The sequence below is a fragment of the Pavona decussata genome, unplaced genomic scaffold, assembly GCF_977016875.1.
Source record: "Pavona decussata unplaced genomic scaffold, jaPavDecu1.1 SCAFFOLD_248, whole genome shotgun sequence".
NCBI classification, from domain to species: Eukaryota; Metazoa; Cnidaria; class Anthozoa; order Scleractinia; family Agariciidae; genus Pavona; species Pavona decussata.
Window position 1 is genome coordinate 171,797 of NW_028145652.1, and position 27,587 is coordinate 199,383.

Below are 27,587 nucleotides of genomic sequence, written 5' to 3' on the forward strand. Positions count from 1 at the left end.
ACGCAAGTAACGGTTTGGGTCAATACTACAATATTCTGATTCATACATTATATGTGTAATTTTTTTTTCAAGTTCTGCGTCGGGGTTATATGTGTCATTCTTTACCACAGGAGCTACAAGAACTGGTTACAGAGACTCATATTTTGGTGGTCACTTGAGTTGATCGCTGTTCTTTCTACTATTTAAATAATACGCACTAGTTAAACAATCGGTTGAAGTCTGAGAGGAATGCTACAACAGAGTTTGTTTCGAGGGAATCACCTTCAAAAGACTATCATTTCTCGTTTAGCTATAGTTTACAAAAAAAAAAATCGTCTCCCCAATGACTTCAACCGGATTTGCCACTTTTAAGTCTAAAAATTGTCGAAATTCGTAGCTCAATCTTAACTCAAACTTATCTCAATCATAACTCAAACTCATTTTATACACAACTCATAGTCAAATCAACCCGTTACGCGGTGAATAGTTGATCCCGTTCTTATCGCCGTATTTCTTTGTTTTGGGAAAGATGATGAAATAAAACAGAAACGCATTTGCTTGACAGTTTATTTCGTACTTAATACGGTCAAGTGACAATATGCTCTACATCTGACGGCGTTTATACCGAATAAAAGTGAAAAAATTTCGCCTGTCAATTGCGTCATCATTTAAGAATAAGGCACCCGTCGTCATTTCGGAAGCTAAATATTTTTTACATGATAATCCGATCTTTTGACTGATAAACCGCGTATATCGCCCTATCCACGCCTCCTTGAACAAGCTTGGCCTACTATTTGTGCAGCTACCACCTGCCTGCAGTTTCTGAAAACAAAGCGTTAGAATCGAAATCGATTAACCACTTTATGAAATGACGTTATATTTTAATATAAGTGAACAAGATATCGCAGTGTTTAGACTAGTTAACCCAATAGGTTTACTTCAACGCCAGATACCTTCTCATTACGTCTCTAGGGACCTTAAACAACGACGTTGACGACGGCAGTAAGAGCGTCAGTAAACGGAAGTTCCATATAATAATAATAATAATAATAATAATAATAATAATAATAATAATAATAATAATAATAATAATAATAATAATAATAATAATAATAAATAAAAAATCACAAGTTAAAAGTAGAAAAAAGAACTATTAAAAACTATTTACAATTCATTTCGATGAAAAAAGGGACAACTTTCAAGCCGAAATTTTTTTCTCATGAAGTTACCATGTTATTCTTATTAAAATCTTAAAAAAGGGAATAAAAGTCAACATCAAATGGAAGGCTACCAAGAAAAATAAAAAAAAACTTAGAAATAAAATTATGTTTTCAATGTTTTTAACGGATGTTTGCATGTTCTTCTCGATGTCAAAGTCAATGTCCGTCAATTCTAGATGGATCCTCCTTGTAGCTTGCGAACCTCTTAAGCATAATAATAATAATAATAATAATAATAATAATAATAATAATAATAATAATAATAATAACGGTTGTGCGCATGCGTTACACGCTGTGGTACATTTTTGTCGTTCTCTGTAAAACAACAACCTGAAAATGTCCAAGTGCAAGATTTTAATTCAAGATTTTATGGTAATGAACATATTACTGATCAGTCAGTTTAATATCTCTCCCTACACGTTAATGCTACCAGTGCAACTTTGCCTTCTTTATATTTGGACCTATTAAAGACATGTATTGGAATTATCATCATAGTGAAGAAACGCTAATCAGTAGTCTGATAAGAATATTTTACTCCGGATTTTTGCGGTGGATTCTCATTAATTTGCGATGACATCATAGTGTGGAGATGACGTGATTGGAAACTATGAGATTATAACCTAAAAATAGGAGAGTGACATCATCGAGGTGGAGGTGTACTTTCTCTTTGCCTCAAATCTAGTTTCGCAGGTATCGCCTAACAGCAAAAACTTACATTGTTCCCTCGAATGAAACTAGGATCTACAATTTCCAAGCTAAAGAATCTGTATTCAGAAGTCTTCTCAGAAGTTAAATTGGAGAGATTAATACAAATAAAAACTTTTCATGTAAGGTGTATCTAATGAGACGACGACGACGCCAAAGAAAAGGGGACTTAAAAATTACATTCGCATTTTCTGAATTAATTCGCAACAGTTTCTACTCATTTATTTAGTGTAATGTGGCCGAACTATCCAGGGGCTAACGTCGTAGGGAGGGCTTTGAAGTTAAGAAAGAGAAAAGATAAGAAAGGAAGTTAATCATCTTGCATTCACTTTCTCCATAGAACCTTGAATGTGGTTGTTTTGCAGAAAAAAAAAAAAAAAAATGTAGCAAAATTTACAGCTCACTTGTAGAACCAGTGTTTTGCTAATTAAAACTATTGTTTTCTAACGTTTTCCTTGCCGTCTTTGTCGTGGCTGTTTAGGGTCCCTAATATCTGATTAAGGCCCTACTATCACACTTGGAGAATACTGTATTTCGAATATCGAATCGAGGACCAAGGCATGGGAAGTTCGGAGGTGAAGGGGGTGGGTGAAGAGTTGGGAGGTTTCTTAAGGGAAATCCGCGTGTGTGTTTCGACTCCTGGAGTCCCCAGACCGAAAAACCGAAAAAATCTTCATTATATGCTTAGATGGAACCTTAGCAGGGAAACAATGGACTCCTAATACCTACATTTGGGTGTCTTAGAATCTCTTAAACAGGAAAGAGGCAATTGTAATAAATTCGAATTCAGCCACGTATAAGGTTTTTTGTCATTAAGAAACGTTTTAAACCGATTTCCAGCAATTCGATTTTTTTTAATTATCAAGAAGTACGTACGAACGTATTTCCCCTAGATAGATGGATGACATAGCAAGGAAATAAGGTTTCTTAACAACGCGGAACAAAGTAATGGCTGGCTGGGCGGGGGAGGCTTATTTTGTATCTCGCATGAAAATATTGAAACTGGATTATAAAAACGTTTAATTGTTTAAGGTTGCAGTTTCCCGAAGGGACCGTTGAACCAAATTTTGTTTTGGAATAAATTGCATACACTAAATATGAAATTATTTATCTCAAAAATAATTAACTCACCTCAAAAACTATTGTCGTGGTGTTAACAACTTTTAAAGTATAATTTGCTTGATTGTGAGTTACCTCAAAGCAAACCTTTCCACTGGACGACTTCATGGTCAATCCTTAAAGAAATCAAACACACACCTATATTTAAACATATATTTACTTTTACAAGCGAACAATGTTTTAGATGTTTTCATTTCCTGTGGTAAGGATCTCCTGAGTTTTGGAGAATAAAATACTAAGGGACGTTCAACATAAGATGCGGTAGAAAGTGTAGGAATTTAAAGGAAAGGGCTTGTTAAGATGGAGACAGTCGGCAAAAACATTGAAAACTGGTAAGCAAAGTGGTCGAATAACTTGGAGAATGTCCAATAAGAACCATGTAGTTTAAAAGCGAAATTTTCAAATCAATTGGTGCAATGTAGATCTTTCAATGCAGGTGTTATTTGGTGGGGTAAAATGAGCTCGAACCAATACATTAATTTTTATCCGCTAAAAAGCGACTTATCCGCTGGATAGAGCCCGCTCTTTGAACAGTTCTTGTGTGATATTTAGTTTCTCCAGATAAAAGATTGTTGCAATGATCAAATCACGTTATCGCAATAGCCGCCTTTATCAGCCGTTTCAGGTTGTCTTGCTATAAAAATCTCCTCATGCGGGCGACGAATCTAATGACTAAGGTAGTTTTTTTTTTAATGTTTGATTGACATTTTCAACTTGACTAAGTTCCTTGTCCAAGGCAACTCCAAGGTCGCGCAATTTGTTGGAAACTTTGGGTAATAGTTGTCTTAGCAAAGAGGAAGTTTCCTTTTCACAAAACGGGAAGTAAACTGAATGACTTCAGATTTTTTGTCATGGTTACATATAGAGGCATGTTGTTGGTATTTCAAATTTTGATCGATGTCATTGATGCAGCTTTTAAGAGCATTCAGTGCAGAAAAATCGTCCATTAGCGTTGATTGCGAAGTATAATTCAGATTCATCGGCGTAGAACATATGGTGTGGATTATACGCTGTCACTTTGTTACATTCACTGAGCTTAAATAGGAGAGGCCCTAGTATTGATCCCCGATCGTGGGGGTGCAACAAATTCCAAAGTGTACGATCAAAAACCAAAAATTGTGTCGATTCTGTGGATTAGTATGCTATGATCAAGCGTATCAACTGCTGCAGAGAAGTATATAGCATCACTGAGACGAAGTCGCTATGGCGATCGATGCTCCTCCAAATGTTATTATCTCAGAAGTGCAGTTTAAGTCGAGTGGTTTCTATGATTTGCAGACTGCATGTTGGAATTGACGCATTCTGGTCCAAATAGGATTAATTTACATTGGCATTGAAATGGCATGCAATGGCCTAAAGACAGCCCGAACAAAGAAGTTTGCCCTTTGGTTACACAGGAAACCACGAAACTAGAAAATATCCAGCAGATCAAGGTGATTCCCTTCAACTTAGCCCACAATAATAATACAATTCGTAAATATGTCACTTACTAGCGTTTGTTTCGCTGGAAGTTCGACCGGTGGCAGTAGCCTTACACTGTCCTGTTGTTTGATCACAATCGTGAATCTTGACAAGGCTACCGCCGCCCGACGGATTGTGTCGTCGGATGAGAGACCACAAAGCAACTTTTCTTTGAGATTGTCCTGAGCTGAGTTCAGAGCCAAATATTAAGACGAAAACCTTTGCACAAATAAAAAAAAGACAGAAATTAGCAGTTTCAGCAAATGTCCACTTTGGACTAAACAAACAACATCGTTCCCACTGTCTCTGGGAACGAGTTTGCTCATTGAATTGAGTAAAATTCCAACACAAACAGCGATATGTGTCATTTTTCTTTCATCTATCATTACAAAAGGCTTAAAATAGAGTTGAGGCGGATGTATAGTTATGGACAGAAGGACGGATGATAACCCTACGGAAGTGTGGCGGAAACACACTGATAAGGGGGAACGGGTTGAGGAGTTGTTGTAATTTTGGAATTTGTAGGTCAACAAATATTTCAAAGATTTGAGTTAGGTTTAATTATTGTCAAAATGCTTGAGAGTCTGCATGTCCGCACTAAAGCGCGAAAAAACATACACAGCACCTTCAATTGTTTATGATTAAAGTTCATTTTAAATGGTTGGTAACGTCAATCAAGCGATAAAAATATGTCTTCAGAAAAGGCGGGAAGAACAAAGAGTATGTTTTAAAAGCCGTGGAATAAGCATAAGCAAAACTGAATACAAGGAAAAGAAAAGTGACTAAATTGTATCCTTGTGTCTGTCCGCACAGCCGGTTACCACTTAAAAAAAAAAAACAAAAACAAACAAACACATGCTCGGTGATTCAGAGAATTCACTCTGTAGTGTAAGATAAGGTGCTACGTCTACCCTTGAAAATTCCTACTGAGAGTTAGTCCTAATGAGGAAATGTGAGACCGAACGAGGAATGAATGAATGAATAACTTTATTTAAACACGGTCATCTCATCAGGACTTAAAAACACTATTTCTGTAATAAAATAAAACTACTATTATGCATTAAAATTATCATTACAAATCTATTTGGACTAGGAGACTGCTTTACATGAGTGCCGTGTAGATAGATTTTAAGAAGTGTTGTTTGTAGCAAGCCCTGAAGGCCCCAAGAGAACTCTGAGGGAATCGACAATCTCCGCATTTGATCATCAGCTGCTCGGCTACAGACTGAGCTACGAGGTTACATGGGAAAAAAGTGGTGGGTGGTGATGGTGGTAATTTCGGCGATGTGAATATGACATAAGCACGAGTGCCATTGACAGAAGGACAATCATAGGAAAAGAAAAGTGTCCTTTTTTTGTGTTTGTGCTGATGTTTTCACTCGTGCTTATTTTTCACGAATCCACACAAAATTCTCCATTTAAGAAGCTTATGCTTATTGCATTTGTGTAAACCAGGCTCAATTTGGCAGTAGAATAAGCAGAAACCATAATAACCATATGCACTTAATATTGACCTCTTTTCCTATTGAAATAATTATAGGCATCACCAAGACAAAAGATAACAAAAGCAGGGGCGTCAGATAGGGATCCTCTAGAAAAAAAAAAAAAACGTGGAAAGTGGTAAGAGGACTGGTTTGTTCTGAGTTGCCGTCTTTGCCCCAAGAGTTTTTTGTAGGGTTTCCGGGTAGACCATGCAGTTTTTTTCTTTCCTCTAAAACCAACATATCCAAACTTCGATTTGAACCGTAATCCGAGGTCCACAGGTTTGTAAGTCGTGACATAAATTTGATTCATAGATATTATTGCTTTAATGAGTATTTAAGCGTCCCCTCCCATACCCCGACAGCAGGAGACAAACACTTTATCCTCCATACTTGTTTATTTTACCAAGAGTGACAAACTATTAAAATTTTAAATTGCGGTTATTTGTACTTACAAGTAAACTGAGGCAGATTTTGTCCATGTTGCTCCTTAAATCTGGCCCTTTGGTCTTGGTAACTTGGTCTTTGGTAATTCTTTCGTAAGTTGCCTGGGTGCTACGGTGTGTTCTTGAAAAAATGCCGAGAACAAACGTTACTTCTACAGGGATCAAGGGTTTTAACCGGTTATTATTTATTTACGTTTTCTCTTTTCAACTTTTACTTAAAAACAATGTCGTACTACATCACAGTTTATAAGCGAATGAGGCGGGGGAAAACGTCGGTCTGCTGTTGGCATCCAAAGTTAACTTGGCCATACGTAAGTGAAATATATATACATACACGATTAATATAGATATATCCAGCCGAGTTTTTGAAAGTCATTGGTTATACTAATTTTGTTCATTTTAAGTTCTATTACTTACCTCCAAAACGTTATTAGCCATGATATAGAACCGTCGAATCCGCTTTCATTTTTGTATTGTTTTTTTGTTAAATATTTTTTTCCGATTTAACGATAATTCGAATTAGTTACACTAATTTTGTTCATCTTGAACTTTGCTGCTGACCTTCACAACTTGAATTAACTTCACTCCTTGATCAAGTTGTTAGCTATTAGATAGAGAGATCTAATCGCTTTAATTTTTGTAGTTTTTTTTATGCTTATATTAATTAATTAACGACAATTCGAATTTGTAAACACCGCAACAATAAAGATTACATGCACCCCACTTGAAAGCTGTTTTGACTATAAGCTCTTGACTTAATGAAAGCAACCCCTTATTGTTTTAAAGGGGGACAAGAACATAGCTTTCTTAACATTTAAATCGAATTTACAGTGCCAGATACATCTGGGCGCAGAGTCTCTGCAGAATCCCACCCTCACCGGTCCACCCACCGAGGGAGCTCCGAAAACCTGATGATGCTGAAAACATTATATAGGACGCGACAGCGTCTTTCCTTCCCATGTGGGACACATTTTCTTAGACGTGCACGAGGCACAGCCCCCCCGTTTTGATGCGAAGCTTGTTTTCGTCCTATAACGCCATAAAATTACTGTTTTCGTTCACAACTCTGACAGAAGTCTTGAACTCGTGGACTTCTTGACATCTTTTAGGTTGATGTCGATTACATCAAGGGTTTTCTTGAAAATGTTCGTCTTAATGCTCTATTTTTTCCTATTTCACTTCATCCACTGCATTTGTACCCAGAGCCATTTAACCGAGCAGCCTCGACTTGTAAAAAGACGCATTAATGCTCCAGATCATTGCAATAAACAAACTCAAGTGACTTAAAATTTACACTCAGGTTTTTTGGAAATTGGAGAATTAAACACCCCCCCAACCCCCCCCCCCCCCCCCCTTCCGCCGAATAAAGGAAGAGCGATCGCACAATGGAAAAGGTATCTAACTGGAAGGTGAAGCTGCAAAAGATGATAACCTAAAATTTATCCTTCCTCTTGTAGAACAGGGCATGGCTAGTTTGATACTCGAGCAAACACCTTAATCCAGAATCTTAGCTCTTTGCATATCCTAACTTGAGATTTTGACTCGAAATGGCAGGTTATTTAAGTGAATGGTGAGAAAAGAAGTAGGTCATTACCTGCAACGTTATCAATCTTTTAAAAAACGAGTCGTAATCTGTTTCTGTCCTTTGCTCTGACATCAGCCTCAATCGAAAACCTCAGTTTTTGAGTTCTTCTTTTTGAAGCTGATTAGTAACGAGAAACGTATCCTGACCGTAAGACCTCACAATGTTTTCTTCAACAATTTTAATTTCTTAGTCATCAGTTACAGGGTAATTGACAAATGATAGATAAATTTATTTAAGAGCCACTGTCTGTAAATATCGAGAATCCGGCGTCAGTCGTGAAATTTTCAATTTCTTCATATTTTGCCCAAATAACCTCTATAGTGAGTTATTTTCGAAAATACTATTCAAAGGACCTGAAGCGCTTTAGTTTTTTCAAAATCTAAGAAAGTTCGAAAAACGCCATTTTGGCCTTCCGGCGGCGTCGAAACTACAATAAAATTATGCATTTTCTTTTCGCTCGTTCAGATCAACGCAATAACATCTATCGATGTACTTTGGTTCACTCATAACAGAACTCTTGATCTCCCTGAATCACTAAATTATTTTGAGAAAGCTGTTGAAAACTGCTTGTTTTTGGCTGTTACAATTACCCTTATTACAGCGCTTTAGCGGATAAGGTAATTTTAGCTAACTTTAACAGCAACAAAAGCCCACTGGTACATGTAATTTGAAGTTGAAACTAGCATGGCCTTAAAGCCCATTCTTTATAGTTTGTTGTGTAAAAATTGCTAAGGCGGCCCGACAAAAGTGTCCTGTCGAGAGACGGAAACGTGAAGTGTACTTTCTGGAATTTCGACCCTTCACGAAGCGAACAAGAAGCATCCCGATTCCGAACAGAACCGCACATTGTAAAATCTACCGATGGAAACCTGTTTCGAAATCCTGGATGCATCAAAACAGTCTTGTACTCAAAGCTACAATCCCTTTGGATTGAAAATATTATTATTTTAACACTTGTGGAAAACAGGAGACGTGTAGTTCAAGCCGTGAAATATGTAATTTAACGCCGCGCCGAGCAGATATCTACAGTACCACGCACGTGTACATGACGCAAGATTGCTATTTCGTTCCGCTATTATTTTACCGTTAAAAAATAAAGAGAAGATCCTCAATATCATGCATATTGTCGTCTTCCTTCGTTCATTCTTATCTCGAGATTTTTAAGCTCTGAAGGGAACACGCTACACGCCAAAAAAAAAAAAAAAAAAAAAAACAAACAAACAGGGCGATCAAATTCCAAGACAAATGCAAATACGGTAGCTACAAATCCAGGCCCGATAAATTTAGTATTCAGTTGATTAACGCACATTTATTTTATATTCCAGTGATAAGGCATAATATACATCAAATGATTTCGTAAACAAAGTAAAAACAAACTTTCAGCAATGTCAAAGTACCGTGGGAAAGCAACTGTTAACAAGCTTTTTAAATTAATTTGTAGTTGGAAACAAAACAATGTCAACCTCACCGGTCTTTTGGCAATCCTTGAGAAAATTAGTGAATCCCTTGCTTCTATTGCTATGTATGACAAACTTGCTCCTATATGTAAAGTTAGAAAACCGGTAGACTTGTTTCCTCCAAAGGCTGTGAATTTACACTGGAGTATTGCAATTACCTTCCGTCAAGTACAAAAGTTACTTTTATAGTTGACCAATCACGCCATATGGTCCAGATTTTTTCCTCTACAAAACGTTCCAGAACGTCGTTTGTGGCCAGATTTTGAAGTAGTTTTGTTGGCCTGTCCCAATAACTTTTGTCCTCTGGGAAGCTTGCAAACGGGCACTGTTATGGCCTTGTCGGGAACGGTGTGTAAATATTCGACTTGGTGCCTGTGCGGCTCCAGCAACTGTGGAATGCGTGACAGTCCATCGGGGGTCCAAGGGCATCTCGCATTTTGCCAAGAAAGGACAGTTAGCGACGATTGTGGAGTGGACAGTGAATCAAAATTGCTGCTTTCCCAAGCAGGTAAGGTGTCAAATGATTATAAACTTCACAGTACACATTGTCACGGTTTTTAGCGCTCAAATCAGTGGAGCCGCGCGCGTTGCGCGTTGGGAGGGTGTAGGGGGTGGGCAATTGAACTGGAAAGTGGAAAAAAAAAAATCACAGGAAATTTTTCAACAAGGCTGCTGCTAAGGCCTTGTTTTGTTTGGCCCCTGTGTTTAAATGCAAATGGTTCTTTTAGGACCTACAAATTAAAATAAAATTATTTCTAAGAGAAAAGTTTAAAAAATCCAATTGGTTAAAAAAATCGTCCGTGCACGCGCCCGAAAAGAAAAAGGTAAGAGGAGAGAGCGGTCGGTCCCTTGGATGATTAGAACTTCTAGCTAGCAGGATTCCAGCTTGATTATAGCTTTCAGAGTTATAGCCCTTGCTCTGAAATGAAAATGATGATGATGATGATGATGATTTAAATATGAGCGAGCACGATACACTCCTTTTTTTTTAGTTTGTAACTTTAAATTTAAAGTGAAGTAATTTATTTAATGTCAAAATCATAGGGATTACTTGCGCAATCTCCCGAGCCAGAGGCGCATGATAAAGTGCTTCCCTATAATTATTAGTAGATTGGAATTCAATTTGATTTTTGAGGAGAGGGGAAAATCGGAGTAATCGGAGAGAAATCTCTCCAAGCAAGGACGAGAACCAACCATTAACTAAGCCCTCTTATGAAACTGAGCACTAGAATCGAACCCGGGCCATATTCAAACCAAATTTCCGGTATAACTACCTACATGATAATGACGACGAGCTGTGCTCCTTTTTCATCTTTTTTCATGTCCAGCCAAGCCTGACGTTTCGGCTCGTTCGATGGATGCCCGATGGCTATGCCATGCTGATGAGCCCGAAACAGTTGTCTACAAAGGACTACACACTCAGAGCAAGAGAGGGAGTTGTAATCTTCCAAGGGACCAACCGTTTTCTCTTCTTACCATTTTTTGTTTGTTTGTTTGTTTGTTTTTCGCGGAGGGTAAGGGCCGGGCCTGATGCTGATGCTTCTGAGCAGCTGAATTTGTTTTTCAACTTTAGTTTTGGGAATAAGTTTTTTTTTAGGTCCTGAAAGGACCATTTGCATTTAAACACAGGAACCAAAGAAAACAAGGCCTTAGCAGGAGCCTTGTTGAAATTTTTCCTTTGACTCAATTTCCACCTTCTTGTTCCAATGCCCACCCATACCCCCACTCCCCCCAACTCCCAACGGGCGCCTCCACTGATCTGAGCCCTAAAAACCGTGACAATGTGTAATCTGAACCTTGCAATTATTTGACATCTTACCTGCTTGGGAAAGCAGCAATTTTGATTCACTGTCCTCTCCACAATCGTCGTTAACTGTCCGCGAGATACCCTTGGAAGTCCTTTTTACACCGCGCGATAGACTGTCACGCATTCCACAGTTGCTGGAGCCGCACAGGCACCAAGTCGAATATTTACACACCGTTCCCGACAAGGCCACAACAGTGCCCGTTTGCAAGCTTCCCAGAGGACAAAAGTTATTGGGACAGGCCAACAAAACTACTTCAAAATCCGGCCACAAACGACGTTCTGGAACGTTTTGTAGAGGGAGAAATCTGGACCATATGGCGTGATTGGTCAACTATAAAAGTAACTTTGGTACTTGACGGAAGGTAATTGCAATACTCCAGTGTAAACTTACAGCCTTTGGTGGAAACAAGTCTACCGGTTTTCTAACTTTACATATAGGAGCAAGTTTGTCATACATAGCAATAGAAGCAAGGGATTCACTAATTTTCTCAAGGATTGCCAAAAGACCGGTGAGGTTGACATTGTTTTGTTTCCAACTACAAATTAATTTAAAAAGCTTGTTAACAGTTGCTTTCCCACGGTACTTTGACATTGCTGAAAGTTTGTTTTACTTTGTTTACGAAATAATTTGATGTACATTATGCCTTATCACTGGAATATAAAATAAATGTGCGTTAGTCAACTGAATACTAAATTTATCGGGCCTGGATTTGTAGCTACCGTATTTGCATTTGTCTTGGAATTTGATCGCCCTGTTTGTTTGTTTTGTTTTGTTTTGGTTTTTTTTGGCGTGTAGCGTGTTCCCTTCAGAGCTTAAAAATCTTGAGATAAGAATGAACGAAGGAAGACGACAACATGCATGATATTGAGGATCTTCTTTTTAGTTTTAACGGTAAAATAATAGCGGAACGAAACTGAGCAATCTTGCGTCATGTACACGTGCGTGGTACTGTAGATATCTGCTCGGCGCGGCGTTAAATTACATATTTCACGGCTTGAACTACACGTCTCCTGTTTTCCACAAGTGTTAAAATAATAATATTTTCAATCCAAAGGGATTGTAGCTTTGAGTACAAGACTGTTTTGATGCATCCAGGATTTCGAAACAGGTTTCCATCGGTAGATTTTACAATGTGCGGTTCTGTTCGGAATCGGGATGCTTCTTGTTCGCTTCGTGAAGGGTCGAAATTCCAGAAAGTACACTTCACGTTTCCGTCTCTCGACAGGACACTTTTGTCGGGCCGCCTTAGCAATTTTTACACAACAAACTATAAAGAATGGGCTTTAAGGCCATGCTAGTTTCAACTTCAAATTACATGTACCAGTGGGCTTTTGTTGCTGTTAAAGTTAGCTAAAATTACCTTATCCGCTAAAGCGCTGTAATAAGGGTAATTGTAACAGCCAAAAACAAGCAGTTTTCAACAGCTTTCTCAAAATAATTTAGTGATTCAGGGAGATCAAGAGTTCTGTTATGAGTGAACCAAAGTACATCGATAGATGTTATTGCGTTGATCTGAACGAGCGAAAAGAAAATGCATAATTTTATTGTAGTTTCGACGCCGCCGGAAGGCCAAAATGGCGTTTTTCGAACTTTCTTAGATTTTGAAAAAACTAAAGCGCTTCAGGTCCTTTGAATAGTATTTTCGAAAATAACTCACTATAGAGGTTATTTGGGCAAAATATAAAGAAATTGAAAATTTCACGACTGACGCCGGATTCTCGATATTTACAGACAGTGGCTCTTAATTGCTAGCTTGGACTGCAGTAAAACTTACAGCCTGAAAAAAATATTGTTTATAGAAAGACCTTTAGTCATAGTATGAACAATAGTAACAACGTGGTAAACAGCAGTGCTTTATGTCTCAATCTTAGTAAAGGAACATCATCTCTTCAATGTAAATTTTAAAGGAACACGAGGGCAACGTGTTTGCCTTGATTGGAAATTATTCAATTTTAGTTTGCATCCCCGCAAATATTATAGTCATTATATAGTAAGACTATGAAATAAAAACGTAAAGACGCTCCCACTTAGAAAAAGAAAATAGTTTTGCTTAATTAGTTTTGCCATTAAGCTTTATCCTCTAGAATAGCATGGTCGGACAGTTACAGTGTTTGTTTTCTCGCGATATTGAAGTAAAATATGACAAAAAAGAATACAAGAAGCACACAATCTAATCGCTAACAATCTTCCCGAAGAGAGAGGAAGAGCCTTCATGAAATCCAAAAAGTGAAGAAAATTAAACAAATCCTAGGGTATCCACTCTTCTTTATAACACATTATGATTTTCACACTTATGAGATGTTTGGCAAACATATCGATATTTTAATACCTTAAACAGCTACAGCTAGTAAATACAACTTACCCTCAACTTCGAAGGTACTCCACAAAAGTGAATGCTAGAAAGACTTTGTTCAGTTCTGATTTTATTGAATCTGTGAGTTTCGTCACCAAGCATAATCTGCTCTAACTTGGTTGAGTCACTGTGGTAATAGGTGAACTATTTGAATTGCAGACACGTTATATCAGATTGTCAGCGTATTACCCAAAAATGGCGAAAATGACAAAACATTGTGCTCTGTCTGTCTTCCGTTGCCAAGCATAATCTGCTCTTATTTAGTTGAATGGTTTTAAGTGAAATATTTGAAATGTGACGCGTTATGTCCGACTGTCAGCGTATTGCCCAGAAATGTCGAAGATGACAAAACGTTTTGGCTCTTCTGTCACAGGAATGGCATGGTCATTAGCTCAGTAAGGTAAAGTAGTTTTGGAGTATGTACCCTAAGGTCTGAATAATTGGTGGTCAAGAATTATTTTTCCCGTAAATATTTACGTCAATACGGCTTTTTTGGGATTTTACACCACTGTTACTAAGAAAAACTGTAGCTGAAACGAAGAAGCCTCTGACTGTCAGTCTAAAACATTTTAGAGAGGCAGGTCACGTCACGCAATGCCTGGAGCCAACCAACCAACTAACTTAAAACAGGTCAGGCCACTGATTTTCAATCCAGACCTTTATATTGGAGTACGAATACCAGATTGAGTTCGAGTACGAATTTCAGTTCCTCAGAACTCTGGCGCCTTCCTGTTGTCTACCATCAGATAAAGAGAGTATAGGGAAAAAATCGGTCTGGAAAGCGGATTACCTGAAGTAAAGCATGTAAAGTGATTTAGAAAAGTTACACTTGCACTAAATCTCGTCCATGTGCTCAAATCAAAGCTCCCTAGTTTTCTACCAATCTCTTCGAGTCGGGACAATTCTCCCAATCCTGCCGTGTGTCACAAAGCATGAGATTTCTCATACAGCTTTAAAAGCATCTCTTTGTGTTGAGAGCGTATAGGTTATTTTAAAACTAGAAATCATATGGTTGTATTTCTAAATATGTTCGGCAAGAGGTTGAAGTTAGAGTTTTTAAAGCCGACGTTTAATCAGTAATAACGCCTCAAACTAAGTTTTCTGTCACAAAAAAGAAGAGAATCTGACTGTCGGAAACCTTAATTGTTTTTATGCTTGTTTCCATTGTATTTACGGTCTGGATGCTGTGAGACAGAGCCTTCTAACAGAGAGACAATTTTGCTCAGTCCGGAAATACACGGGAAAACTAAATTTTAACCCCTATAAACGTCTTTTTCCTGGACAGGGATAGGTTGGCAACAGGAGCCATAATCAGGGATGGAGACCGTAACGAAATTCCATTTTGACTTGGGTAATATTTCCTCCCTAGGTATTATTATTCATAAGGTGTAGATACGGTATGGGGAATCGCTCTGGCCTGGGACTAGCCCAGACCAGACGAAGGTAAATGTGGCAAGGCAAGGTTCAACCCAACTGACTCGAAGGGAGGGAAGGGTGGGCAGCTAAACATGATTTGAGCTCGCGGCCTCAAGTTGAGTGACAGAGTGTGACACAATGCAATCTATTATATAGCATATTCAAATAATCCCAAGGGAGTTAATAACCAATGCAAACTAAGTTTGCATAGTGTAATATTTTCTCCCTAGGTATTATTATTCATAAGGTGTAGATAAGGTATGGGGAATCGCTCTGGCCTTCCCCTAGCCTACCTCCATACTTTAACCCAAAGTAACACACCAAGGGTATGGGCCAACAAATGTTTATTCCAGTCCTTGCCATTAACTACAAACTCGGCCCGCATGCAAACACTACTGTTTCCCAATCCTTACTTAAAATAACCAAAATAAAAATATTTCTTATACAAAATCCTATAATAGAGAAGTCCAAGATGTTAACCTTATTCCGTAGCCAGTCTCTAATCCGTTCTTCCAGGGGATGGCCTTTTAGAATATTTTCCCACCCACCAACATTCTGATGCAGGCCGCCAACCAATAAATTATCGGGGTCTCTTAATCGTAAATTCTGAAGAACTGGAGATACACCCGACAAAATTACATCTTTCCAATCGGACAGTGCTGCTAGCTCCTCCAGATCGGGAACCCCGGAAATATTTACCCACTTGAACGACCGTCGCAGTTCAATATTAAGTGCACGATTTCAAAACTCCATCCACGGGACTAAACGTGAAACATTCCCATTTTCATCAAGCGGGATTATCTTTCTCTTATGTCCCACATACTAACGAGGTGAAGAAAAACTGGAGTTTAAACAGGGATCACGCAACACGAAAAATGGAAGAGCACCAAACCAGAGCTAAACCAGCGACTACAAGAAAGCAAATCCCGGGGTTCCCGATCAGGAGGGAGCAACTTCAACACGTCTGAAACAGAACGTCTGGTGGTCACCGAGAGGTGCGGTAAACCAACAGGAGTCACTCACCCCGACCAAGAAAAGGGTATAACGAACCTATACCCAACCGAAAAGGCCTACAAGGTGCGAGGGAAAATAGCTAAATGAAATTAAATAAAACGCGAATGACGTACCGGGGATTAGCAACCAATGCACTATTTACAAATAGATTTACTTGAGAATCGAGACAATTTATCACACAAATTAGAACTAAGGTAACTGAAAGAAAAACTAAAGCAAGAAAAAACTACGCGAACACTAGCCGAATCAGCCCATCTCCGATCGGTAGAACAATACCTCCTACTCACAATCTAAAGCTAAATTTCACAAATTATTGTTCATCATCGAGGAGGTTGAATAAACGATTATTATTATTATTATTATTATTATTATTATTATATTGTTAATTTAATCTATTGGCGTATCTGCGGACGCTTAAGATCCTAAGCAACATCAAAAAGACAAAAACCGGCCGCATTAGGCAACAGCAAAGCATGAATAATTACGGCCACTTGAGGCAAACCCCACTGGAAGCTAAGTACAAGAGGCAATTAGAACTAAACAAATATCACCGAACCAGAACCTTACAAGCAAATTCATAAACACCTCTCACGGCTTTCGGCATTTCAACAAACAAATTCAAAACAATCCAAGACACCGCGTTTCGGTAAATCACAGTATAACACAAGAAAAAAGGAGTCTCGACGCAAAAACTTGTCAGAACAATTCTCAATAAAAGGTATAAAAATTTTTTTAAATTTTTTTCAATAACGCGCCAGGCAGCAATACACATCACAAGTAAGTTTAACACGTGGAAAGAATCTCGCCGCTACGACAAAACCACATGCAAAAATATTCGCAATCATAGACAATATCAGCCTTTGCTTATTTAAAAAACAATTACCACGCCGACACAAACGACTCCACACAGGCAAGGCTAGTGAACACATGAAAATACTTCAGCCACTTCAGGCAAAACCACACAGGCAAACAATCTCACAATTCCCGACGCCGCCACAGGCAACACCACACAGGCAAATTAAAAAAACCACACAGGAAAAATACTGCGGCCACTCCAGGCAAAAAAACACACAGGCAGTTCACGCAATTTCCAACGCCGCCTCAGGCAACACCACACAGGCAAATTTTACCCTACAGGTAATACTGCCACCACTTCAGGCAAAACCACACAGGCAATTTAAGTAATTTCCAACGCCGCCCCAGGGGATGATACGGCACATAAGCAAATTTTACCCCACAGGTAAGACTAGACGACTAGAAACTATCGCGCCAGACAGTCAAACAAATTCTAGATACCTTACTGTTCATGCAAAAATGAACAAGCACAACTTCGGGTATCTCGCCACTACATGCAAACTAAGAACAAACTCGAGGAATTTAACTAGTCTGCGGCACGAAACAAGCTAAACCTCCGAAAAGTCTAAACGAAGGTAAGAACTTAACGTAACTCATCCTGAACTCGACCGGCGACAAGTTGTTGCGCTTCCGCCGCTGGGACAACTGCTGGGACGACTTCTGGAACAACTACCGGGGCCGCCGAGGCAATTGCTTGAGGAGGGTTCACAACTTGTTGAACAACTTCAACTTGGACAGCTTGAGGTACTCGTTCGGCATCAGGCATGAGGTCAGTTGGGAAGAACCTTGAACACGCCTCGCTAAACATGATTTGAGCTCGCGGCCTCAAGTTGAGTGACAGAGTGTGACACAATGCAATCTATTATATAGCATATTCAAATAATCCCAAGGGAGTAAAATACCATAGAGCTTATTTATAGATAATAAATAAATAAGGTAACTGTCCAAGCGTCAGGTCTGTGCGGTATTCCGTACTCGAGTTATTTGACAAAATGTTCCACATAAATTGATAGAGCTTAGTATGGAGACGCCATGTTTGTGTCCCTCTGAGGGGCACAAACATGGCGGCCGGAAATAGGAAAAAACATCTGGAGTTCACTTTTGCCAGAAAAGATGTTTGTTTGCCCTTGTGAATTTTCGAATGTTTATTTCTCCTCAAACTTAAATTGGTTAGAATGCTGAAAATCACCCGAAGAGTCATTTTTAAGATACGGAAAAGCTCTGTCACGGCCGTCCTCCTGATGTCACGCACGATGGAAACTCGGAAATTGAAATTGTTCTATTTTCAAAAGGAAGCACGAGATCGAGCTAAGAAATTGTGAACAGACATATTTTTAGGTAATCTTTCCTTGAATGGAGGTAAATATTTTGTAGGCCTCCCAGTTTTGAATTCTAGAAATTGGTGACGTCACATGAAAACCAAGAATTTAAAAAAAATCCGCCATACGCGCGTGAGCGCACGTGTGTAAATGACCAGGATCGGCGTGAAGAAATTGAAATTTTTCTTCTACCCTTTCAAAATGGCGTCCAAATTTTAAAATTCTGCCAGGGAATATATCCTCGGGGCCCACATTTAAGGAATAAGGCTCTCACAACGAAAAGGTAACAATTAAAAGAAGACGGGGAAAGTTAAAATTGTTCACATGACTCTCACAGTAAAGTCAAAAAGGCATCAAAGCGGTGGCGCTGCGTGCGTTGCTACAGTTATATGAATGAAAAAAAGCTTACACTTGAGGAATATGTACTCAGACACGTTAGTACTAAGCTTTTGTGAATTTTTCTTCAGCTGGCTCAAATATATATAGTACCCGAAAAATGTCTAAAGTTCAATTATTTGTTGTTGGAGAAAGTTTAAACAGTTGTGGAAAGTTATGATGCTGCAAAGTTGTTACGCAGTTTTTGCAACCTTCATAGTGAACTCCGTCAGGTTTCACTGTTTTCTTGCTCATGTTGAACTGGAAAAAGAGTTTTTTGCTTCTTGGAATCAAGTTCCGTGGCCATGCAAAGGAAGAAGCAAAACAACAATATATATGGATGCTATATGGATGGACTTTCTAACAAGGAAAAAAAAATACGTTAAAAAATTTTGCCGTGGTAACATAAAATACAACAAACACTAACCGACCACACTAAAATTTTTCCCGGATAAATTTCCGAAGAAGTCCTTGAGGTTTCATGGTGTTTGCGCAAATATTCAAAGAAAAGTTATTAAGGTTCAATGTGCCTCCCCCCAACTCTAGACAGGGTTAACTATAAGGATTGACTATAACTATTAGGAAAGCTTGTCGGGGCCATTCTGCGGAAGACATGTACAGTAACAACACGAGGCAATGTTTTTTTGAACTATATCTAGATCGGGGATTAAGTGACAACTTCGATTCCGACCTATTTTCAACTTTTGATACATTTCTTTTAAGTTACTGTACTAATAAGACGTCAAACGACCTGATTAGACTTTTTGTGGAGGACGTAATCACACGACGGCGAATTTTTCTCTCTCCTTCTAGACGTGGGTGCGTTGAGCAAGAATTCATTTCCAGGAATTTTCACGTAATATATCAAACACGAGAAAGTGTGTTTCATCAGATATCCAAACACTGAGAAGTAGGTTGCCGAGTTTTTTTAAACGACTTCGAGGTGTTTGGATATCTGATGAAACACACTTTCGAGTGTTTGATATTGCTTCTCAAATGATCAATAATGTTTGAAGAAATTCAAGGCTAAAGTTGGCAAAATTTTATAGTAATTAGGAACACATATCCAAACCACGGTCACGGTAGTGATTTTCTTTGTATTCTCTTGATGAATTATTAATGAGTTTGAGAAATACATTTGATTTTTAAAGAGAGTTGGAATAATGGGACGACGTTTGATACAACGCGAATTCATTTGATAGTGCCGTTTTCCTTCCGTCTTCCCATGGGAGTGAAAGGGTAAAAAACCAAATTTGTTCCTTTTAAGTTTAAAAACTGTCGAAAAAGATAGCTCAATCTTAACTCAAAACTAATCTCAATCATAACCCAAACTCATTTTGTAAACAACTCATTGTCAAATCAACCCGTTACGCGGTGGATACTTGATCCCGTTCTTATCACCGTATTTCTTTGTTTTGGGAAAGATGACGAAATAAAACAGAAACGCATTTGCTTGACAGTTTATTTCGTACTTAGTACGGTCAAGTTACAATATGCTGTACATCTGACGGCGTTTATATCCGAATAAAATTAAAAAAATTTCGCCTGTCACCTAAGACATCATTTAAGAATAGGTTACCCGTCAGTGCTTCGCAAGCCAAATATTTTTTAGATGATAATCCGGTCTTTTGACTGGTAAACTGGTAATTTCGCCCTGTCCTCGCCCTCGTAAACAAGTTTGCGTTACTATTTAAGCAGCTACCACCTGCCTGCAGTTTCTGAAAAAGAAGCATTAGAATCGAAATGAATTAAACACTTTATGAAATGACATTATATTTTAATATGAGTAAACAGGATATCGCAGAGTTTAAACTAGTTACCCCAGTAGGTTTACTTCAATGCCAGATACCTACTCGTCGCTACAACGACGGTGACGACGGCAGTGAGAACGTCAGTAAACGGAACTTCCATATAATAATAATAAATAATAATAATAATAATAATAATAATAATAATAATAATAATAATAATAATAATAATAATAATGATAATAGTAATAATAACAACGGTTCTGCGCATGCGTTACACGCTGTGGTACATTTTTTGTCGTTCTCTGTAAAACAACAACCCGAAAATGTCCAAGTGCAAGATTTTAATTTAAGATTCAAGATTTTATGATCCTAAACGCATCACTGATCTCTTCCCACACTTAAATGCCGCCAGTGCAGCTTTACCTTCTTTAAATTTGGACCTCATTAAAAACATGTAATGGAGTTATCGCCATAGTGAAGAAACGCTAATCAGTAGTCTGGTAGGAATATTCTGCTCCGGATTCTTGCGGTGGATTCTCGTTTATATGCGATCACATCATAATGAGGAGATGACATGATTGGAAACTATGAGATTATAACCTAAAAAAAGGAGAGTGGCATCATCGAGGTTGAGGTGTACTTTCTCTTTGCCTCAAATCTGGTTTCGCAGGTATCGCCTAACAGCAAGAACTTACATTGTTCCCTAGAGTGAAACCAGGATCTACAATTCCTAAGCTGAAGAATCTGCATTCAGAAGTCTTCTCAGAAGTTAATTTGGGGAGATTAATACAAAAAAGAATGTTCATGCAAGGTGTATCTAGTGAGACGACGACCACGCCAAAGTAACTCGAGGGACTTAAAAAGTACATTCTCGTTTTTTGAATATATTCGCAATAATTTCTACTCATTTAATTAGTGTAATGTGGTCGAACTATCCAGGGGCTAACGTCGTAGGGAGGGCTCCAAAGTTAAGAAAAGAAAGGGAAGTTAGTCATCATGCATTCACTTTCTCCATAGAACCTTGAATGTAGTTGTTTTACAGAGGACAACAAAGAAATGAAGCAAAGTTGTAGAGCCAGTATTTTGCTCATTAAAACTGTTGTTTTCTGACGTTTTCCTTGCCGTCTTTGTCGTGGTTAAGGCCGTACTACTCACTTGGAAAATACTGTTTGTCGAATATCGAATCGAGGTCCATGGCATGGGAAGTGCGGAGGTGAAGGGGGTGGCTGAAGAGTTGGGAGGTTTCTTAAGGGAAACCTGCGTGTGTGTTTCGACTCCTGGAGTCCCCAGACCGAAAAACCAAAAAAAATCTTAATTATGCTTAGACTAAACCTTAGCATGGAAGCAATGCACTCCTAGTACCTACATTTGTCTGTCTTAGGAAAGAAGCAATTGTAATGAATTCGAATTAAGCCGGGTATAAGGTTTTTTGTCTTTAAGAAACGTTTTAAACCGATTCCAAGCAATTCGAATTTGTTTTTGATTATCAAGAAGTACGTACGAAAGTATTTCCCCTAGATAGATGTATGACATAGCAAGGAAATAAGGTTTCTTAATAACGCGGCACGAAATAATAGCCGGTTTTGGGTTTTGCATGAAAATATTGAAATTGGAATTTATCAACGTTTAATTTTTTAAGGTTGCAGTTTTCCGAAGGGACCGTTGAAACCAATTTTGTTTTGGAATACATTGCTTACAATAAATATCAAATTATTCATCTCAGAAATAATTAACTCACCTCAAAAACAATAGTCGTGGTGTTAACAACTTTTAAAGTATAAGTGGCTTGTTTATGAGTTACCTCAAAGCATACCTTGCCACTGGACGACTTCATGGTCAATCCTTAAAGAAATAAAACACACACACTTATATTTAAACATATATTTACTTTTACAAGCAAATAATGTTTCACATGTTTTCATTTCCTGTGGTAAGGATCTCCTGAGTTTTGGAGAATAAAATACTAAGGGACGTTCACCATAAGTTACGGTATAGAAACTGTAGGAATTTAAAGGAGGGGCTTGTTTAGATGGACACAGTCGGCAAACAAATTGAAAACTGGTAATAAAAGTGGTCGAGTAGCTTGGGGAATTGAAACAAACAAATTGAAAACTGGTAATAAAAATGAAAACAAAAAAAATTGAAAACTGGTTATAATAGTGGACGAATTACTTGGCGAATGCCCAATAAGAACATTGTAGTTTAAAAGCGAAATTTTCAAATCAATCGGTGCAATGTAGACCTTTCAATGCAGGTGTTATTTGCTAGAATAAAGTGAGCTCGAACCAATACATTAATTTTTATCCGCTAAAAAGCGACTTATCCGCTGGATAGAGCCGCTCTTTGAACAGTTCTTGCGTGATGTTTAGTTTCTCCAGATAAAAGATTGTTGCAATGATCAAATCACGTTATCGCAAGAGCCTTAACCAGCCGTTTCAGGTTATCCTACTATAAAAGTCTCCACATGCGGCCGACCAATCTAATGACTAAGGTAGCTTTTTCTTAAACGCTTGCTTGACATTTTCAACTTGATTAAGTTCTTTGTCCAAAGTAACTCCAAGGTCGCGCAATTTGTTGGAAAGTTTGGTAATAGTTGTCTTAGCAAGGAACAAGTTTCCTTTTCGCAAAACGGGAAGTAAACTGAATGACTTCAGTTTTTTTGTCATGGTTACATAAAGTAGCATGTTGTTGGTATTTCAAATTTTGATCGATGTCATTAATGCAGCTTAAGAGCATTCAACGCAGAAAAATCGTCCATTAGCGTTAATTGCGAAGTATAATTCAGATTCATCATTCATTCATCAGTGCGTGCGCGTACGCAACCCAAAATAATCAATTAATGATTGTATCGAAGAAACATGCAATGGCCTACACAAGAAACCACGAAACTAGAAAATATGAGTCCCTTTAACGTAGAACACAATAATAATAAAATTCGTAAATATGTTACTTACTAGCATTTGTGTCGCTGGTATGTTGACCAGTGGCAGTAGCTTTACACTGTCCTGTTGTTTGATCACAATCGTGAATCTTGACAAGGCTACCGGGGGCCGACGGTTCGTGTTGTCGGATGAAAGACCTCAAACAAACTTTTCTTTGCGATTGTCCTAAGCTGAGTTTCGAGCCGAATATTACGACGAAAACCTATGCACAAATAATAATAATAATAATAATAATAATAATAATAATAATAATAATAATAATAATAATAATAATAATAATAATAAAAGAAGACAGAAATTGTGCAGTTGCAGCAAATGTCCACTTTGGAGTAAACAAACAACATCGTTCCCACTATCTCTGGGAAGGAGTTTGTTCATTGAATTGAGTAAAATTCCAACACAAAGCAATATGTGTCATTTTTCTTTCATCTATCATTAAAAAAAGCTTAAAATAGAGTTGAGCCAGATGTATAGTTATGGACAGTAGGACGGATGATTACCCTACGGAAATGTGGCGGAAACACACTGATAAGGGGGGACGGGTCGAGGAGTTGTTGTAAATATGGAATTTGTAGGTCGACATAAAGGTTCACAACAAATATTTCAAAGATTTGAGTTAGGTTTAACTGATAAAATGTTTGAAAGTCTGCATCCCCGCACTAAAGCGCGAAAAAACATACACAGCATCTTCAATCGTTTGTGATTAAGGTTCATTTTAAATGGTTAATAACGTCAACCAAGCGATAAAATATGTCTTTAGAAAAGGCAGGAAGAACAAAGAGCATGTTATAAAAGCCGTGGAATAAGCATAAGCAGAACTGAATACAAGGGAAAGAAAAATGTTTAGTAAACTAAATTGTATGTTTGTGTTCGTCTGCACAGCCGGTTACTATATTAAACTAAAATTACTATCATGCATTAATATTATCATTACAAAACCTATTTAGACTAGGATCCTGCTTTACATAAGTGCTGTGTAGATCAATTTTTAGAAGTGTTGTTTGCAGCCAGCCCTGAAGGCCCCAAGAGAATTTGCCTGCCGCAGCTCAATAGGAAGGCTCTTCCAAAGAACTGCCTTAGAGTAACTGAAACTATTTTTCATAAAGTTTGTATGGGGAAGAGGAATTGTAAGATTGTCGGTTGTGCCTCTCAAAGAGAAACTGGATACATCGCTACGATAGGTAAATTTAGAAAGAAGATAATTTGGAGCTAATCTATTGAGTGAGGAGAAGAAAGACAATCCTTGAACTGTGAGGGAATCGAACCGACAATCTCCGTATTTGATCATCAGCTGCTCGGCTACAGACTGAGCTACGAGGTTACACGGGAAAAAAGTGGTGGGTGGTGATGGTGGTAATTTCGGCGATGTGAATATTATATAAGCACGAGTGTCATTGACAGAAGGATAATCATAGGAAAATAAAACAGTCCTTTTCTTGCGTTTGTGCTGATGTTTTCACTCGTGCTTATTTTTCACGAATCCACACAAAATTCTCCATTTAAGAAGCTTATGCTTATCGCATTTGTGTAAACCAGTCTCATTTTGGCAGTAGAATAAGCAGAAACCATAATAACCACATGCACTTAATATTGACCTCTTTTACTATTGAAATAATTCTAGGCATTACCAAGAGAAAAGATAACAAAAGCAGGGGCGTCAGATTGGGATCCTCTAGAAAAAACAACACGTGATGGCGCAGTGGTAAGAGGACTCGTCTTTTAGTAATATGGCCCGAGTTATAGACCCGGCGTTATATGGGGGAATTTGTTCTGAATTGCCATCTTTGAACTGAGAGTTTTTTGTTTTGTTTCCGGGTAGACCATGCAGTTTTATCCTCTCTTCTAAAACCAACATTTCCAAACTTCAATTCAAACCGGAATCCGAGGCCCATAGGTTTGTAAGTCGTAACATAAATTTGATTCATAGATATTATTGCTTTAATGCCGAGTATTTACGCGCCCCCTCCCATACCCCGACAACAGGAAGACATACACTTTATCATCCATACTTGTCTATTTTACCAAGAGTGACAGACTATTAAATTTTTAAATTGCAGTTATTTGTACTTACAAGTAAACTGAGGGAGATTTTGTCCATGTTGCTCCTTAAATCAGGCCCTTTGGTCTTGGTAACCTGGTCTTTGGTAATTCTTTCGTAAGTTGCCTAGGTGCAACAATGTGTTCTTAAAAAATGCCAAGATACAAACGTTACTTCTACAGGAATCAAGGGTTTTAACCGGTTATTATCTATTTACGTTTTTCTCGTTTCAACTTTACATTAACGACAATTCGAATTTGTAAACACTGCAACAATAAAGATTACACCCCACTTGAAAGCTGTTTTCACTATAAGCTCTTGACTTAATGAAAGCAACCCCTTATTGTTTTAATGCTCCATTCTTTCCTTTTTCCATTTCATCTACTGCATTTGTACCCAGAGCCATTTTAATAATCAGCCCCGACTTGTAAAAGACGCATTAATGCTCCACATCATTGAATAAACAAACTCAAGTTACTTAAAATTCGCACACAGCTAAAATATAGGAAGAATAAAGGAAGAGTGATCACACAATGGAAAAGGTATCTAACTGGAAGATGAAGTTGCAAAAGATTATAACTTAACATTATCCTTCCGCTTGTAGAACAGGGAATGGCTAGTTTGATACTCGAGCGACCACCTTAATCCAAAATCTTAGCTCTTTGCATCTGCTAACTTGAGATTTTGACTCGAAATGGCAGGTTATTTAAGTGAATGGTGAGAAAAGAAGCAGGTCATTACCTGCAACGTTATCAATCTTTTAAAAAAGAGTCGTAATCCGTTTCTGTCCTATGCTCTGACATCAGCCGAAAACCTCAGTTTTTGAGTTCTTCTTTTTGAAGCTGATTAGTAACGAGAAACTAATCCTGACCGTAAGATCTCACAATGTTTTCTTTAACAATTTGAATTTCTTAGTCATCAGTTACAGGGTAATTGATGAATGATAGATAAATTTATTTAATTGCTAGCTTAGACTGCAGTTAAACTTACAGCCTGAACAAAATATTGTTTATAGAAAGACATTTAGTCATAGTATGAACAATAGTAACAACGTGGTAAACAGCAATGCTTTATGTTTGATCCTTAGTAAAGCAACATCATCTCTCCAATGTAAGTATTAAGGGAACACGAGGACAACGTGTTTGCCTTGATTAGAAATTATTTAATTTCAGTTTGCATCCCCCCAAATATTATTGTCATTATATAGTAAAACTATGAAATAAAAACGTAAAGACGCTCCCACTTAGAAAAAGAAAATAGTTTTGCTTATTTAGTTTTGCCATTAAGCTTTGTCCTCTAGAATGGCATGGTCCGAGAATTTACAGTGTCTGTTTTCTCGTGATATTAAAGTAAAAAAAAAAAAAAAAAAAAAATGACAAAAAAAGAATACAAGAAGCATAACAATCTAATCGCTAACAATCTTCCCGAAGAGAGAGGAAGAGCCTTCATGAAATCCAAAAAGTGAAGAAAATTAAGCAAATCCTAGGGTATCCACTCTTCTTTATAACACATTATTATTTTCGCACTTATGAGATGTTTGGCAAATATATCGATATTTCAATACCTTAAACAGCTACAGCTAGTAAATACAACTTACCCTCAACTTCGATGGTACTCCACAAACGTGAATGGTAAAAAGACTTTGTTCAGTTCTGATTTTATTGAATCTGAGAGTTTTGTCACCAAGCATAATCTGCTCTTACTTGGTTGAGCGGTAATAGGTGAACTATTTGAATTGCGGACACGTTATATCAGATTGTCAGCGTATTACCCAAAAATGGCGAAAATGACAAAACATTGTGTTCTGTCTGTCTTCCGTTACCAAGCATAATCTGCTCTTGTTTAGTTGAATGGTCATAGGTGAAATATTTGAAATGTGACGTGTTATGTCCGATTGTCAGCGTATTGCCCAAAAATGGCGAAAATGACAAAAATTGTGCTCTTCTGTCACAAAAATGGCATGGTCATTAGCTCAGTAAGGCAAAGTAGTTGTAGGCAAAGTAGGAGTATTTACCCTTAAGTTTGAATAATTGGTGGTCAAGAATTATTTTTTTCCGTAAATATTTACCATTCAATCAAAGTCAAAACGGCTTTTTTTTTGGATTTTACAACACTGTTACTAAGAAAAACTGTAGCTGAAACGAAGAAGCCTCTGACTGTCAGTCTAAAAACTTTTAGGGAGTTAGGTCACGTCACGCAATGCCTAATGCCAACCAACCAACTAACTTGAAACAGGTCAGGCCACTGATTTTCAATCGAGACC

General features: G+C 37.9%; 1 protein-coding gene across 3 annotated transcripts; it reads right to left on the minus strand.

Annotated features, from left to right (window-relative positions):
* Positions 1 to 263: 263 nt before the first annotated feature.
* LOC146457082 (uncharacterized) lies at positions 264 to 27,083 on the minus strand. 3 transcript variants are annotated; one of them, XM_085092345.1, is made up of 5 exons: positions 13,624 to 13,735; positions 6,421 to 6,532; positions 4,514 to 4,703; positions 3,036 to 3,139; positions 291 to 801 (listed from the first exon to the last, which is right to left on the minus strand). In XM_085092345.1, exons 2-5 carry the CDS (start codon positions 6,445 to 6,447, stop codon positions 583 to 585), a joined length of 540 nt encoding a protein of 179 aa, XP_084948471.1. In that variant the 5' UTR covers positions 6,448 to 6,532; positions 13,624 to 13,735; the 3' UTR covers positions 291 to 582. The 3 variants fall into 3 exon arrangements, with proteins under 3 accessions (XP_084948472.1, XP_084948471.1, XP_084948470.1); XM_085092344.1 differs by lacking the exons at positions 291 to 801; positions 3,036 to 3,139; positions 4,514 to 4,703; positions 6,421 to 6,532; positions 13,624 to 13,735 and adding exons at positions 19,929 to 20,311; positions 22,083 to 22,186; positions 23,299 to 23,488; positions 25,358 to 25,450; positions 26,922 to 27,083; XM_085092346.1 differs by lacking the exons at positions 6,421 to 6,532; positions 13,624 to 13,735 and adding an exon at positions 25,358 to 25,399 and having other exon boundaries at positions 264 to 801.
* Positions 27,084 to 27,587: the final 504 nt, after the last annotated feature.

Bases quoted from the DNA above. Each gene is read 5' to 3' on its own strand.
- LOC146457082 (XM_085092344.1), bottom strand. From the start codon at position 27,014: ATGCTTGGTGACAAAACTCTCAGATTCAATAAAATCAGAACTGAACAA. The intron at 23,489-25,357 runs GTAAGTACAAAT...ATTTGTGCATAG, and splicing joins AAATCTCCCTCAGTTTACTT to GTTTTCGTCGTAATATTCGG. The intron at 22,187-23,298 runs GTAAGTAACATA...TATTTCTTTAAG, and splicing joins TACCAGCGACACAAATGCTA to GATTGACCATGAAGTCGTCC.